At 28.1% G+C, this 12495-nt stretch overlaps 1 protein-coding gene across 1 annotated transcript; it reads right to left on the bottom strand.

Annotated features, from left to right (window-relative positions):
* Positions 1–7313: 7313 nt before the first annotated feature.
* LOC123220216 (protein FAR1-RELATED SEQUENCE 5-like) lies at positions 7314–12320 on the bottom strand. The gene is made up of 3 exons (XM_044642289.1): positions 12135–12320; positions 10322–10758; positions 7314–7709 (listed from the first exon to the last, which is right to left on the bottom strand). Coding segments are annotated over exons 1-3 (636 nt in total). The 5' UTR covers positions 12136–12320; the 3' UTR covers positions 7314–7511.
* Positions 12321–12495: the final 175 nt, after the last annotated feature.

Here is a 12495-nt window from a genome sequence, read left to right as displayed (position 1 = left end):
TTGATATGTATTGAGTTTTTTTAAATAGGAGTGTGCAAATTGATTTTATTTTATTTTTATGTAATATGGGCCCTATTTTTAAAGCTCTTTTGCATCTACAAGTATGTCTCTAAATTATGTTTCGATGCATCTAATAATTAATAATTAATGAATAAATACTTAATGATGCTATTGAGTATTAATTTATATACTAATAATGATATGTCATTGTATGATTGAATATTACTTAATTTTTTATTTAAATTACTCAATCATATGATAATACGTAATTATTTGTACTCAAATTGATAATTATTATATGTGTATATAGTTTTATTATAACAATAAAATGCAAGGAGTCAAAGTAGATTACTAATGAAATCTAGATGGTTCAAGGTAAAATATCAAGAATTTTATTGACATGTTGCATGTATCATATAAGTAAAGTTTCCATATCAAGAAGGATCAATTAACTCTTCTTGACCTCTTGACCCTGTCGATGTACATTAATAACATTATTTATCAACTAATTCCAATGTATGATGTTCTATAAGGTAACATTTATGTAATTACATTGAAATGAGCTATGAACCGTGATTCATTGTTTGTCTCAGTACAAATAATATCATTATTAATATCATTAATTATTTATTTAACAAAAACCCAATTTGGCGAAACCCTAAAAAGATTAGTCGAATAACCCACTACTAAGGTGTCACTGTTAATCATTGTTGCAAAATAACAAAGAATATAATACCATTCATGTTTGCATCCTTTTTAATCCTCCTTGTTATTGTATGATTGGAAAACCATAAACTTTTATATAAAAATTTTTGTTATGGAAATTGGGCATTAAAATTTTAATTTCTCCCAATGTCCAAATCCCTCAATAACTTATTGGATATTGGAAAGAAATTATCTAACATAGACTGGCTTTATATATCCCTGATATAAAATTTGGTTTCCTCCAATATATCAATATATATGTAAAAATATTTATGAATGTATCAACGTATACTTACTTTTAAGTACTTAACTAAATATTTAAATAATTGAATATAATTGAATATATATTTGAATACCTAATTAGATATTCAAAATTAAATACATGTAATATTACTTAAATATTTATATATCACGAGAATAGTCATTCATATTATGAATTCTAGCATTGTGGATTCTTCCCCATTAATTGAATTTATTATAAGATTTCACATTTTCAAAAAGTCATAAAATCACTATGTTCAAGTGATTAGAGTATGCATAAGGCATATAGATTGTGAGAAAAATATTTTCACAATATTGCATGTGGATTTACCTATTCTTTATGACAGAATTTTCATCTTGAACATTGAATATTATGATTTTTATTTAACAGTTTTATCATGTATAATTGTGTTAGGTCAAATGACTATTTCCCACCCAAGGTTTTACAGAAATGGCAATTCCTTTTTAAAAAGTTCAAAAAAAAAAAGCCATTTTCCAACTCATTCATAAATTTGTTAAATTTTTTATAAAATTGTTAAAAAGATAAAAACCCTCGAGCTAAATAACACTTTACCGTGAAATTTTATGCTATATTTTTGTTCAATTAATTTAAATTAATTTCATTTAAAAATAATAAAAAATACTAGTACAAATTAGATATGGATATTAATGACATATAATTATATGTCTAGAGGTAAAATATAATTTTTAAAAATATTTACGGTATATTTGGAGATTCTTTTAAACTATTTACGATATGGATGTTAATGGCATATAATTCTTTTAAAAATAAAATTTTTAAATAGGATAGGGAAGAAATTTATTAGCCTCCAGAAAATTAAAAAAATGACATTTACACCCCATTATACTTTCATAATTTAGTCCAATAGGTGTGTTATTATAATATTTTTAACTTTGGAGAAAAATTAAAATTAATTACACCTTATTAGAATATTTGGTTAAAGTAACATAAATACTTAATTATTATCGAAGCTAAGAGCTAATTTTGATAGATAAGTGAGATATGTTTTTTCCACCTTCAATCGTGAAAATCTATTAATTTATCAAACCTTAGGTGGGAAATAGTCATTTGGCCATTATATCATAAAACCATATGGTCAATATTTTTAAACCTTGGACTAGACCTTGGCCATTAGTTCATTATATTATTATACCATAGCCCTTTGGCCATTATATCATTATACCATATCATTCTTTCCCCTTGCATTATTCTAATTTTCCTTTTCAAAAGTTTAGCGGGCAAACGACAATTTTTTAACATATTAAGGGTATTAATAAAAAATTTAAATAGATTTTTTGAAATTCAAAATATGTTTAGGTTGTTTTTAAAATTTTAATTTGTCATTAATAGTTTCAATAATGTCAATTACATACCAAAAAACTGATCAAAATAAAATATATTAAATTTGATTAGAATTTTGATTTTTTTTTTTTAGAGTTTAAATAATAAAACTTTAAATTAGTGAGAATATATTAATAATTTCGTATTTACATTAAATTTTAATGATAATTTTATAATTTCAATAAAATATTAAAATAATCAATTTAAAAAAAAATTAAATAGATTCACCAATATATATAAATAACAATAAAAATTTGTTTTTTTTAAATTTAAAAGATGAAAATTTATCGTTTCATTAAACTTGAGTGGGAATGATAATGTGGTCTTAATTTAAAAATATTTGTATACTTCACCCTTCCCACACTATGAATTTGTCAAATAGGTGTTGTGACAACAACAAAAACGAGATTAATAAATATATTTTGTTCATTAATATCTCAAAAATATTTCACCGTAGTTAGGATAGTCAAACCAAGTTTCGTGTGAACTTCCAACAAGTCCAACTAAGTTTCATGTGAGCTTCCAACAATTCATTCATCCAATCATAGATCAAAGTTATACATTTCAATTATATCCATAAATTCTAGTTTCTCCCAAAATTTGGGATATTCATATTTTTAATAAAAATAAAATAAAAGTAATTATTCAACAATAATAAAAAATTTTAATTAATTGATAGTTTGTGCAAACCCACATTAAAAATGAATATAATGGGATATTAAAAATTTGAATTTCTTCCAATATCCCAATATACTAACCTTTTATATGATAAATTTTAACTTTCGTTTCAATTATTTTAAAATTGGTCAAATGGTTATTTCCCACCCAAGGTTTGATGAAATGACAAATTTCCACCTATTAAGATATAAAAAACCAAATTCTCACTCGTTATCTATTTCTATTAATGCATCTGTTAAGTTTTTTGAAATGACTATTTTGTTTTTTAATTGAAATTATAAAACTATAATTAGCATTTAATCTGAATATTAAATTACTAATACATCATTATTAATTTAAAAAATTATTATTTAGACTCCTAAAATTATCAAAACTCTAATCAACTTTAAAATGTTATGTTTTCATCAATTTTTTTTTATAAAGATGTAATTGTCATTTTTTAAACTATTGAGAGATATATTTAAATTTTAAATTTCATAAATACTACTAAAATTTTGTCAAATTTCTAAAAACCCTAAAGTTGTATTAATACAATTAATATTTTCAAAAATTACCACCCCAAACCTTTTGAAAATAAAAAAATATGAGGAAAAGAAAAATAAAAAGAGTAAAGGGAAAAAGAAAAATAAAAAGAATAAGGAAAAAAAGAAAATACAAATTAAAAAAAAATCAATCCAAAATAACTTTTATACATTTTTACTTAACAAAATTTAATAACAAAAATGGATGATAAGTAAAAATTTGACTATTTGAAATTTAAAGAATGAAAATTTATTATTTCAACAAACCTTAGGTGGGAAATAGTGCTTTGGCCTTTAAAATTTCATATTTGCAATGCAATAATGGGATTCGTTAGAAGATTATAGGAAAATGTAATGAAATTTTTGCATAACATAAAATTGCTATGCATAAATAGTTGAAACATGCATACTGCATTTGAGTCTTAGCTCAAATTGCATTTTACAAGAAATATTAGTGATATTAAGAAAAATATTTTGACCGTATTTGCATTCCTTATATTAAAAGAAGTTAAGATTACATATGTAATTATCTAAGATAGTTCGATAGATTGGTCTCAATATTATAGGAGAGTTACAAGAATAGTTGTACTTCAATTGTGGTTAACAAAAGGTGGGTTACAAGATATAGCTGAGTTCGAGTTTGAATTCGAGCTCATGAAAGCTAAGCTCAAACTCAGTTCAAATTCAGCTTGACTTATTTTTTGTTATTAAAATGATATTGTTTTAATACATATTGGTCAAAACGATATCGTTTTATATCAAAATTTTTAATTGAAAAATTTGACGAATAGCTTGAGCTCGAGCTCGACTGAGCTCAGTTAGGACTGACTTGTTTGAGTCGAGCTCGAGTTTGAGTTCGAATAGGCTCGATTCGAATCTAACCCTAATTATATCATCAAACCATATGGTCAATATTTTTAAACCTGGATTAGACCTTTTGGCCATTAATTCATTATATTATTATACCATAGCCGTTTGGCCATTATATCATTATACCATATCATTCTTTTCCCTTTGATTTTTCTAATTTTCCTTTTCAAAAGTTTAGAGGGCAAACAACAATTTTTTAACATATTAGGGGTATTAATAAAAAATTTAAATAGATTTTTTGAAATTCAGAATATGTTTATGTTGTTTTTAAAATTTTAATTTGTCATTAATAGTTTCAATAATGTCAATTACATACCAAAAAACTGATCAAAATAAAATATATTAAATTTGATTAGAATTTTGATTTTTTTTTTTAGAGTTTAAATAATAAAACTTTAAATTAGTGAGAATGTATTAATAATTTTGTATTTATATTAAATTTTAACGATAATTTTAATAAAATAGTAATATAATCAATTTTAAAAAAATTAAATAAATTCACTAATATATATAAATAACAATAAAAATTTGATTTCTTTTAATTTAAAAGATGAAAATTTATCGTTTAATTAAACCTGAGTGGGAATAATCATGTGGCCTTAATTTAAAAATATTTGTGTAATTCACCCTTCCCACACTATGAATTTGTCAAATAGGTGTTATGGCAACAACAAAAATGAGATAAATAAATATATTTTGTTCATTAATATCTCGAAAATATTTCACCGTAGTTAGGAGATAGTCAAACCAAGTTTCATGTGAGCTTCCAACAATTCATTCATCTAATCATAGATCAAAGTTATACATTTCAATTATATCCATAAATTCTAGTTTCTCCCAAAATTTGGGATATTCATATTTTTAATAAAAATAAAATAAAAATAATTATTCAACAATAATAAAAAATTTTAATTAATTGATAGTTTGTGCAAACCCACATTAAAAATGAATATAATGGGATATTAAAAAATTTGAATTTCTTCCAATATCCCAATAAACTAACCTGTTATATGATAAATTTTAGCTTTCGTTTCAATTATTTTAAAATTGGTCAAATGATTATTTCCCACCCAAGGTTTGATGAAATGACAAACTTCCACCTATTAAGATATAAAAAATCAAATTCTCACTCGCCATCTATTTCTATTAATGCATCTATTAAGTTTTTTGAAATGACTAGTTTGTTTTTTTATTGAAATTATAAAACCATAATTAGCATTTAATTTAAATATTAAATTACTAATACATCCTTATTAATTTAAAAAATTATTATTTAGATTCCTAAAAATATCAAAACTCTAACTAACTTTAAAATGTTATGTTTTGATCAATTTTATGGAGATATAATTATCATTTTTTAAACTATTGAGAGATACATTTAAATTTTAAAATTTCATAAATACTACTAAAATTTTGTCAAATTTCTAAAAACCCTAAAATTTTATTAATACAATTAATATTTTCAGAAATTACCACCCCAACACTTTTGAAAAGAGAAAATAAAAAAATATGAGGAAAAGAAAAATAAAAACAGTAAAGGGAAAAAGAAAAATAAAAAGAATAAGGGAAAAAAGAAAATACAAATTAAAAAAATCAATCCAAAATAACTTTTATACATTTTTACTTAACAAAATTTAATAACAAAAGTGGATGACAAGTAAAAATTTGACTATTTGAAATTTAAAGATTGAAAATTGATTCTTTCAACAATCCTTAGGTGGGAAATAGTCCTTTGGCCTTTAAAATTTCATACTTGCAATTTCATAATAATGAAAATATATAGTTGATTTTCATGTGACTCGGTTAGAAAATTCAATAGTTTATGCTCACGATACTACTATTATCTAAGTAATGCTAGATTACGAAGAAATCAAATTGAAACAACTGAGTACTTAGTTAATTGAGTGTGCTATCAAGTCAACCATCGTCCCCTTTCCCTTTGTTGGGAATTTATATTAAAAGAAGTTAAGATTACATATGCAATTATCTAAGGGAGTTTGATAGGTTGGTCTCAATATGGTATGAGAGTTACAAGAATAGTTGTACTTCAATTGTGATTAACGAAAGGTGAATGACTCACTAACAATATGAAACATTTAATGCTGATTTGGTTTTTGTTTCTTGTTTCGTGGCTTTTCGACAAAAAAAATATTCTACTCGATGCTTGTCTTGTAGGTTGCAAGATAGAGCATTGCGTGTTTACTGATCACTATCTGCTACTAAAAATTTGATTATTGTTTAAAGATATAACTTGAGTTTGAGTTCATTAAACTGTTGAGTTCTTAACTCAAGCTCAAACTTGAGACATGACAAATTAACTTAAACTTAGTTAAAAGATCATATCTAAACCTTTTAATTTTTAAATAATCATTTAAATTTTATAACTTATAGATTTATAAATTACCTCTCATACTCAAAGTTTAAGGGTAAGATTTCACATGTAAATTAAAGATTAAAAACTTCTAAAGATATATTAAAGTTTTACTCAAGATGAGTCGAAAATTTGCAAACTACCAAGCCAACCACCAGTAAGTTTGAGCTAGGTTTTAAGAGTCAAACTCAAACGATTTCAACTTGAGTTTGACTCAACATTATTTGAGTTGAGCACTACTTGATGCAAGTCAAGCCGCTAGCTACTCATGAGTGGGTTTGAGTCTCAACAGTGAATGTTTTACCATGACTAGGAGTTGGATTTGAGTCTCACTCCCATCAATCTCCTAATATTTATGATGGTTTAACTGCCCGCGTCTCAACTGATGATCCAATCGAACAAACCAAAATCAGACCTACCTAGATCAGGCTGGGCATCAGGTCTTGATCAAATCATTGAACGAACTGATTCAATCCGAGTTTCAAAATCATGGTTGCAACTTGTAATACGCATAAAATTGAGTCCACATCAAAGAACAACTATCTTATCAAGAATCATACTCAGATATTTCAAATTATTCTGTCATATTTTATACACTATACAAAATATACATGCATAAATTGGTTCTCTCGAGTATTCAAAATCAGCAATGAGAATTATAGGGTTAAATAAATTTAGTTAACCCCTTCACCTATTTACAAGAGTATAAAGCTTTATAAATATTCACTAGAAATGCCCGAGGTTAACTATGGAGGTTAGGTTCAGTAGATTCAACCTCTTTTATGTCATGAACAGCCCCTTCAATTGTTTTCGATAGGCACTCGGTATGCTCCTTGATATATGTCATGAAAATTTGCAACTGCTCCCGACATGCAGCTAACTGCTGATTTGCACGATGCAATTCAGAGGATAGCTCTCGGATTCTCCTGTCTTTCTCATCCTACATCATAATACATTGAAAATTTAGATATCTGAATACTCAAATTTGAAGGGCAGATCTAGGGAAATGGCAACATATTTGCATTCATTTTAGCAAGACAAGGACAACATGTAAGCCAACAGAGACATATATATGGAAAGGAACATTTCTTGACAAGTAAATCTAAAATATAAATGAACTTACATAAGCTTTACACAAGGCCAAAAAAAAAAAAAAAACTAGTCCTTTTCCGAAATCATTGTAATGGTAGCTAGACACTTAGAAGGATAAATGTCAAAATATCAATATAATTGAAAGATGCATCAGCACAAAGTCTCAAAATGGATTTAAACAATACACAGGTTAAATCTTTCTGTAACAACTTCAGTAAAAGTATGAAGACTACACCACAACGATCAGTCACTTCAGATACCAAAAACTGCTGGAAGTGTTTTATGGACATAATAACTTCTCAAATTTTAATATAAATTTCATGAAGGTTCCAACTTAAAGTTAACTCCATCGGTAGAGAAAAAATGGTTCATCCGGCTTAAGTCTAAGAGTAACATTCAAACATCTTAACAGAAGCTCATAAGCTGCAATTACATATATTTTTGTACACCTTAATGAGTACAATTATTTTTTGATATTATTCAAATTTAAAAGAATCACATTGGTAAAGATATGCTTTTGCCGTCACTAGGAAATTCATAATAAAAATTTAGCACAATTTGGTCATGTTGAATATTATTCATCAGCACATAAACCAGTTTGATTCAAGAAATCTTAAAGCATAAGCTACTGCAATTCACAAGGTTACATAATTTCACCAGTTCTTGTGGACATTGGGAAACTGTGGATATGGCAAACACTGAAGCATAGCATATTTTTTTCAATTCATATGCTAGTAGGTTCTCAGAACAAGGTGCATAAACAAAATGGGGTTCTACCAGGGTAATCTACCCTCTCTAGTGGTGCAATGGTAATTATCTACATCACACTCAAGTAGCATTCCAGCAAGATGTTGATGGGAGGATGCTTTGTCAACCATGGAGATGATTCTGCCAGTTAAGCTAGAGCACTTTATAGAATCAATGAGGTCATCTTGAGAAATATACTCAATACAAGCCAGCTATGGTGACCATTGGAAGGCCATCAGATTTAGGTTGACCACTGGCATAATTCAAATTATGCAAAATGCAGATAGTTTCTAGCAGATAACAGCTTCACATCTGATTAATAAAACAAAATGATCAAACCTAAGAAACAATACACTGGCTTTTAGTAGATCCAAAATCATGACCATAGGCAATTTTTGCATGTTTACAACACAATTTATGATTATTCTAGATGGCTTCCTAAAAGCTGTCATCAATTAATCTTCAGGAGTTAACCTATCTGTAATTGATCATGAGAAAAATTCCTTGGGCAGGAAGCTTGAAATATCCCATGTTGAGTTGCTCAATCAAATAAATAAATAATATAACTCAAGAACAGATAATACAATCCAAGTTGGTTCAACTTCTATCTCTGCAGATTACTAACCAGTCTATCACAATTATGGTTTGTATGGTTTCTTTCACAGAGAAAAAATAAGAAAAAGTAAAAAAGTACCCACAACCTTGCTATGGGTAGAATATTAACTCAGAAGACCTTACCGAGATAATTTGCTGCTACAAACAATTCATCAATTTTATTCAGTTTTTTATGTTCCTCACTCTTCTTTTTTATGTTTAAAATCATCTCTATAAGCACTTCTTTCCCATTAACTGAATTACCAGAACCTGAAGTAATTTCTAAAGGGGATACGGAGGATTAAGTTTTGATCACCTCTAGTAGAAATGAGCTCCTCAACCATTGGATGATCCTCTTCCACTAAAATATGTTAAATTCAGCTTATAAACATGACATTGCCATGCTAAAATCTTGTTTCTCTCTTCATATGAATATTCCAATTCTTATATACTCAGACTTTTGCTAGACCCAACCGAAATGGTCTACTACTATATATCCTTTTGAAAAATCTCTTGCCTATTTGAGATTGGATGCTTTTGCAATGGTGGAACTAGACCCAACCAAAATGGTATACCACTCTATATCCTTTTGAAAAATCTCTAGCGTATTCGAGTTGGATGCTTTGCAATGGTGGAACTAGTACAGGCTAGCCATGGCTACAAAAAACAATTAAAAACCCTTGTGATTTACGATATATATGTTTGACATGATTTTTTTAACTTTTAGCCTGGGTAGACGCAGAGCAAACACTAAATTCCCCTGGTGATTTACTTCCAATAATCTCTAGCCATGAGTCTGGTTATTTTCTTTCTTGAACAGTCTCAGAGGTAAAGAAAACACAAAATTCCTTTAAAAAAAAAATTTACTGTCTAAAAAGCAAACGAGCTCACAATCATCACTCAGGGTTCTTGACCACTCATGCTTTTAATTTTCAGAAAATATTAAGCCAATAAGAAGAAAGAAAGGGAACCCAAAGAAAAAATATTTGTAGAGCTTTTAGGGAGTAGAGAGTAACCATCTAAATTTCAGGATGTGCAAATACTGTAAACAACAGAACCAACTGCAGAGATTAATAGATAAATAAAATTAATGCTGTAACCAATGTGGCAGCCACTTACAAGAGATGGCCGACCCTTTTCGGGAGAAACTACTAAGGGATGATTATGTTCCCTCACAAATTTGGTCACAGTCCACCGCCCTGGCTTCTCTCTCTTCACCAATATCATTGCCTTGCAACCTTCACGTATGCTTTCTCTCTTCCGTATGCGAACTTGCCCTGACTTTTGACGGTTGACATTAAATCCCTCCTTATTACATGCAAGTCGGCGAGAAATGATTGACCCATCACGCTCAGACTTACGTGATGAAACAATTCGTGTAAAAAATCCTACCCGTCTAGCATACTCATCATAGAATACTTTGGCAGCTTCCTCTGACTCAAACATCATACCCTCGTATGGTTCCTGGTTTGTGTCAACTTCACAAACACCAGACTCACCTCCTGTGGGACTTTCCGTTATGACGGTTTTGTCTTCTACAGCAGTTTCCTTATCCACTGAAAAGCAACAACATGTGTTTACACTTAACATCACCATAGAACAAACTAAAAGGGACTAAACACCTAAAGCAGCAACATCCTAAGATGAAGCATAAAATTACAAATACCAATGGTACAACATTGTTGCAAGTACGCATGCTTAAAACACCACAAAGTACACCATGTCATATAAATGTTAAATTGCTGCAAGAAACCAATAGCAGTTCTTACTTAAATTTCTTAACAAAAAGCTTGAAGTTTACAATGTAAAGCCACAACAAGAATTCAACTCTTCCACCAAGTTAATAAAATGCAGAATGTAACGATTTTGTGAATATAAACTATCAGTATTTAAAACACAGTTATCTGTTCTAATAACTTAAAAGTCATTGCTAGTAACAAAATGCAACTTGAATGCCGAAATGAATGGCTAAAATACTATTGAAAGAGTAGTCGAACTAATACAACACCATGTTCTCAAATTAGTAAAGAATTTCCCAATCAAACATCAAAATTTTCTCTTATCATCTTTAGACTTCAAAAGTTCAATAATTTTGATTTAATTTTCAAAAAAACGATTCACCACTTTCACAACACCTCATACGAAAGCACCAACCTTGCCTAAATTTAAACATTAACAAACTAGAAATTGTTAGAGAATTTCTTGGTATGGGCTTCATTAATAATAAAACTAAGTAAATGAATAGACCAATGAAAGTTTGTGGATAAGTTTAACCTAATCATTTAGGACTGCACAAGACACTTCAAAGGTTTTATTATCTCACCGGACAACATCAATCTGGGCTATTGGCTAGGTTTCTTTTCCAAAACCTAATATTGTATTTTACAAAATAGGATAACTTTTCCCATTGAAAGTCATTATTTAGAAAGGTTAAAGGAGAGAAAGATCAGTCACCGCATTCAAATGAATTTCATGAACTCCACAGATTCAGAAAACATGACGTATAACCCTAAATTTATTACCAAAATTTATCTAGTTCAGTATATTATAATTTGTGTGATGATTCTAGGGATTTATTTTGTTCATGTATATATCTCTTACAGAAATAACTTACAATTTCCATTTCTTCTTCTAAAGCCGACTAATAACAAATAATAAATACATACAACCCATAGGCATGATATTCTGATTGGTTGCCCAAAAAACAGAGGAAGCAAACAGAAAAATGAAACCTGGGTTAAACCAAGGCAACTGGGCTTAAACAAAAGACTTAAACTAACTTGATCAAACAAAAAATTCTCATTTTATTCACTCTCTAACTCTTATATTCCACTATTTTCTCGAGAAACAAACTGCCCGCCTACTTTCAAAGAGTATAGCAATCATAACAACAAAAAAATATAAATAAGAATGAAAACGATGAAGGGCTTACTTTGATTTTATTTAAAGCTCCGATCTTCGTGTAGCTGGAAAGAAGAAAGAAAAAAGGGGAGGAGGTGCGGGTGGCAGTTAGTTACCAGTGAGAATTGGGATTTTCTTTGGCGGCTTCCAGCTGAGCGCTCCCTTTTAGCAGCTTCGGCTCTTTCCTAAGGAAATAGGATTGAGACTAAAAAATCACAGCCCATGTTAGTTTGAATTCAAAAAAGTAATTTAAAATTTGATCAAATATAAACAACTTAATTTCAAATTAGTTTAAAATTAATGAATAAAACTCAAATTTAATTAAAAATAATTTAATTTTAAATTTGATTCGAATAAATTTAAATTTAATTTGATTCAGATTATTTTAAATT

The sequence above is a fragment of the Mangifera indica genome, chromosome 7 (genome assembly GCF_011075055.1).
Source record: "Mangifera indica cultivar Alphonso chromosome 7, CATAS_Mindica_2.1, whole genome shotgun sequence".
NCBI classification, from domain to species: Eukaryota; Viridiplantae; Streptophyta; class Magnoliopsida; order Sapindales; family Anacardiaceae; genus Mangifera; species Mangifera indica.
Note: the sequence above shows the minus strand (reverse complement) of the source record. Positions and strands in the feature narration are given on the sequence as shown.